The 4,838-nt window shown below is 42.1% G+C and overlaps 1 protein-coding gene across 1 annotated transcript; it reads left to right on the forward strand.

Annotated features, from left to right (window-relative positions):
- The first annotated feature begins 472 nt into the window (after window positions 1–472).
- plac8l1 (PLAC8 like 1) lies at window positions 473–4,542 on the forward strand. The gene is made up of 5 exons (XM_040149760.1): window positions 473–512; window positions 819–1,035; window positions 1,502–1,734; window positions 2,084–2,220; window positions 2,711–4,542. Exons 2-5 carry the CDS (start codon window positions 1,010–1,012, stop codon window positions 2,840–2,842), a joined length of 528 nt encoding a protein of 175 aa, XP_040005694.1. The 5' UTR covers window positions 473–512; window positions 819–1,009; the 3' UTR covers window positions 2,843–4,542.
- The last annotated feature ends 296 nt before the right edge of the window (window positions 4,543–4,838 follow it).

Below are 4,838 nucleotides of genomic sequence, written 5' to 3' on the forward strand. Positions count from 1 at the left end.
GTTCACGAGAATCAGTCGGATGTATGGACTAAATCAAAGGTTCTGAATACCTTTCGATTAAGTGATTTTTAATATTTTGCAAAAAGTTCTACAAACATGTTTTCACCTTGTCACTATGGGTTATTGAGTGTAGACAGATGGGTAACAATTGCAATTTTATGCCCTGAAAAGGAGCTAAACCAAGTGGAAAAACATCCACATTTCATGTGCTACAGTTCTCCCAATATTCATCTGTGAGAGCCTCCAATCCCCTGGTAGTTTCACTGTGTGTCCTCCCACCACGTAAAAGCTCCCCTCACTTCTCCCTCTCTGTCATTCAGTGGCGCGCACACACACGCACACACACACACTACATATATCAGTCTAACTCTAAAGGTCAATGTCAGAACACAGGAAACGCGTGAATGAAGTCAGTCCCCTATAAACATGAACCACAGGTGTTTCATTGGCTCTAAAATGCATCTTTCACTTCCCAGCTCTTCACCGTGAGAGCCTGTGCTTCTGCCTTAAGGGTGAGTGGAACATTTACTCTACGTCTTTTTAAATACATCAGTATAATAGAAGCAGTGAATGCCGTCAAATGCCATGGTCCAAACAAACTGGTACCTTGTATCTGACATCCATAATTTTTCAAATGAATATAATTTATATAACTGTTGGTGTGTGGTGTGGTGTATGCATCTATTCACATCTGATTATTTTCTGCCAGACGTTTGTGCTCATGCACCCTGATGTGTATCTGCCTTCTCTGCATTTGCTACATCGGCGGGTGGCACAGACAGAAGACAACTAAGACAAGACTTATCTCTGTCACACAGCTTCCGGCTGAGCCATCCGGCTGTTGGTTTATCTGCTCCAACACACACCCTCTCACTGGGGAAGTGTTACTCTGCCCCCCCTGCCTCCCCGCTCCACTTCCTCATTTCTGCTGACTCTCTGCTCACCCTCTCCTCTCTCCTTTTCTCATCTCCTCGCCTCTCCCCTCTCTGGATGCCAGTAGCTTCTAGTCATGGAACAGACGACAGTCACACACCAGTAAGTGTTTCTTCGTCCTTACCAGCACACAGTGTTGTCACCTCTGAGCACAATGGAGTTACAGCCGACGGCTCACTTATTCTGCTTTTTTATGCTGCTTTCTTTCTTCTTTTATGCCTCTATGAGTGTGCCTAGATAAACACAATAAATACTGTATTAGATACAGCATTTTGCCAGTATTAACTGGATATATTAGTGTAATTGTTGTGCGGTGCTGTTTAGCTTTCACTGAAGCTAACTGAGTACAAAACATGTTGCTCCAGGAAAATGAAATTAGCTGAATGAATGAAGTGAATTGAATTCCTGCTTGCAGGAAAGCAAAACAGACTAATTGGCTAATTTGAGAAATTTTCTTTTAATATTAAGCCTGCGGTTGAGTATCAGTGGCGTGTTAGAGGCTGGACAAGCCATGGTGAATTTATCAACCATCTATCTAGAGATAGAATCATTAAAAATATCATTTCAGACCGGGACTGTCAGTCACCGAAGCCTCAGCATCAGCTTTTCAAATTGAGGAAGTGGGAGGCTTCACCGCAGGAAGTGAAGATAACTGGAGACCAAAGAACGTCCCTGCAGCGACGGGGCCAATACTCACACAGCCCGGACTCGGCGTCACCACAACAACCATCACCACCATCACGCAGACAGGCGGAGACTGGAGCACTGGCCTGTTTGACATCTGTGGAGACAAGACTACATGTAACATGAACACAGAGCAACACCCTGTATTCTCATAAGCACAGGGCTCGCATATTTATCAGAACCTCAGGACTCTGTTATTCTTTGTATTTTTGCTATTTCAACTTTATATTTGTATGAAATTAATTCTATGAAAGAGCCATTTAATTATTATCATTCATCACTAGTTTAGACTCCCACTGTCAGAAAAATATTAATGGAATATGACAGAACTGAAAACATTTTGTTTTGGAGAATGAGCGTGTCGGTCAAAGATAAACTCTCTCTCTCTCTATCTCTCTCTCTCTTTCTCTCACACACACACACACACACACACACACAATGTGCTGAACTGCGTCTGTTCTTGCAGGTGTTCTCGGGGCTCTGGCGCCGTGCTGTTTAGACCTGAGTTTGGCTCACCAGTACGGTGAGTGTCTGTGCATGCCTTTCTTACCAGGCTCCACTTTTGCCATACGAGTGGGGATCAGAGAGCGGTACAAGATACGGGTGAGTGTGTGTATTCACACGCAAAAACATGTTTCTCAGTCGGAAGTGAAGATTTGCTCTGCCGGTTAGAATGTCCCTAAAAAGGCACCAGCTGGTAGACTTTACAGAAAGGTTCCAGCTTATACCAGCATTACCAGACGTACATGTATAAAGTAACTTTACAAATAGACAGTAGAGGTGTGGTGGTTTACTTGTCTCAAGCAAGTTTTAAGACTCCACAATAAATGGAAAACCAAAGGCTACCAGGAAAGTAGATAATAAGATCAAAAACACTATTTACTCAATATATGCATAGGTTCTCTTTAAGTTGTGTGAGTGAATTTCTGTGTTTATGGTTTCATGTCTTTTCATGTATGCACCTCATGGTTCTGGACGTGTTGTTGCTGCATTGTTTTCGTCTGCATGCGTGCTCCCTCTATATGTGTTTGCATGTACTGTGTGTGTGTGCGTGTGTGTGTTTTTGTGCGCCTGTCTGCATGTTTATCCACAGGGAAGTGTGTGTGAGGACTGGACCACAGTGTATTGCTGTTACCCTCTGGCTGTATGTCAGATGATAAGAGAGATGAAGCGGAGGATGAAGACTCAGACGTATCATGTGTCCACTGCCCTCGAGTGCTCTTGAGGAAACTCTAGACAGCCAGTGAGGCTTTTCCTGTTGCGATGCAGCAGAGAATGGTGAGGACCAGCTGAGATTACCGGTATGAGTAGCATGAAGAATCGATCAGTACGGTTTGAAGTTACTTTTAAACAGCCCCGAGGATGCCTTGGACAATGAATCAAGCCTATCCTACAATGTCCAAGGAAGACTGGAAAGGATTTACTTGAACTAAAAGGGTAAACGACAAGAAAAGTCACTACTGTTGGGTCTGAACCAGTGTTTAGGCCTTCAAACTGCCTTGGACTTGATAAATCCTAACTGACAATAACCTTTAAACTGCTGTTGGACTTCTGTTTAGAGAAGATATAGTGACGAGATTCCTATCTTCTTGCTAGACACATGCTTATTTGGTTTCAGTAGCCATCATTGTCAGCAAAATAATAACTGGTAGAACTTTAAGTCAGACACCAGAAACTTTCAAAAAGCAGCCAACTTTCTTTTATTCTACATGTGTTTACATCTTAACCCAAACAAGGCAATACTCCATCTACTGAAACTGTCATGAAAGCAGCTTTATCTCGTTTCCTTTATCAGGACAAGGTCATAATCAAAGTCATTAAACCCATATTTATGCATGTAGACCTTTATTGAACATTTTGTTTGATGAGAAGCACGATAACATCTCCGACAGGTTTCTTTCAAAGCTCAGTTCACCCAAATCCCCCCCCCCCTTTGTTTGTGCTGCTCAGGAGAGTGAAAATTTAGATTGGAAAAATCCAAGAGCAACGTGTCCTTCCAAAAACGACATATCCTTCGTGCTCTTGATTTTTCTATGAAGTTTGCTGACGACACCTCTCAGGGACAATTTCATAGATGGAAAGTGGTACGAATGAGGTTAAGTGTGAAGTCTTTATGAGATTTGTGTGATCCGACTCCTTAAATTCCGTCTCGCATGTCAAAGGTCACCAGACGCGTTAATGTGTTCAGTCCCCTCTCTTTCCAGACCTTGACGCACAAATTGTGCAATGGGGAACATTAGGGACAATATCTACAGATCCGAATAATACATCTCACTTTCAATTTTACATTTAAAACTAAATCAAAATAAAGCCAGAGAAGCACAGAAAAGCTGTACGTCACCAGTTTGATCTAAGCAGTCATTTGGATTCTTAAGTTAATTAAGCATTAATGCTTTTGAGAGTGGATTTATTTACGTGTATGAGTCCATTCGGTATGCAGAACCACCTGTCTTACCCAGCATACAGGCCACAGTGCAGCTCAGATTACAGTCAACAGTTCAAGCACAGTCGGATGACAATAAAGCCTATTTCCATATTTCTGTTATTCTTTTGTCCCTCTATTCCTTGGTTCAGCCTCAAGCATTCAATCATATTATTAATCCAGTCCTGATTGCTGTGGTTCCCTGAACCCGAAATGCCAACCAGCGAGAACGGATATGAAAATGTTATTTATACACGAAGCAGATGGGTCTTCAAAGGGCAAATATGTAATTTGTTAACTCCTACAAATGTGATCCCCTACCTGCCAGCTTTTTAAAATGAAATGGGAAAAAGAGAAGTTGGTTTGGTGTCAAAGGAGAGAGATGTGAATAATAAAACCCAATCATATTTTAGTACACTGCACTCCTCAACGTGTTAATCTGCTGATTGAAAATAAACATTTTTAAAACATCTCAAATTGCTTTTTAGATTACACATCCTTAACCAACGCTGTTATTCCCTAAAAGACTGATGCAGCATCAGAACAACAGAAGATCTTGTGCAAAGGTAAACTACACTCATGAGTATGGACAAATGGTTTCATATTATAGTTCTGGTACCAATTCAGCAACGTTGTCTGCATATTATTTCTGCCGGTGAATGCTGCTGGCTTGAGAGAGAATATAACACTTTGCTCTGCATTACGGGGGGTTTCACCTGCCAGCTTGATTCCCACCGTGGACATTTTGAATTCAGACTCCACACAGAAGACCAAGAGCAGCCCAGCTCATGCTGCTGCG

This window comes from Xiphias gladius, chromosome 17 (assembly GCF_016859285.1).
Source record: "Xiphias gladius isolate SHS-SW01 ecotype Sanya breed wild chromosome 17, ASM1685928v1, whole genome shotgun sequence".
Classification (NCBI taxonomy): Eukaryota; Metazoa; Chordata; class Actinopteri; order Istiophoriformes; family Xiphiidae; genus Xiphias; species Xiphias gladius.

Excerpts from the sequence above, each read along its gene's own strand:
- plac8l1 (XM_040149760.1), top strand. The coding sequence starts at position 1,010 with ATGGAACAGACGACAGTCACACACCA. Across the intron at positions 1,735-2,083 it reads CTGTGGAGACAAGACTACAT|GTGTTCTCGGGGCTCTGGCG; the intron begins GTAACATGAACA and ends CTGTTCTTGCAG. Across the intron at positions 2,221-2,710 it reads GAGAGCGGTACAAGATACGG|GGAAGTGTGTGTGAGGACTG; the intron begins GTGAGTGTGTGT and ends GTTTATCCACAG.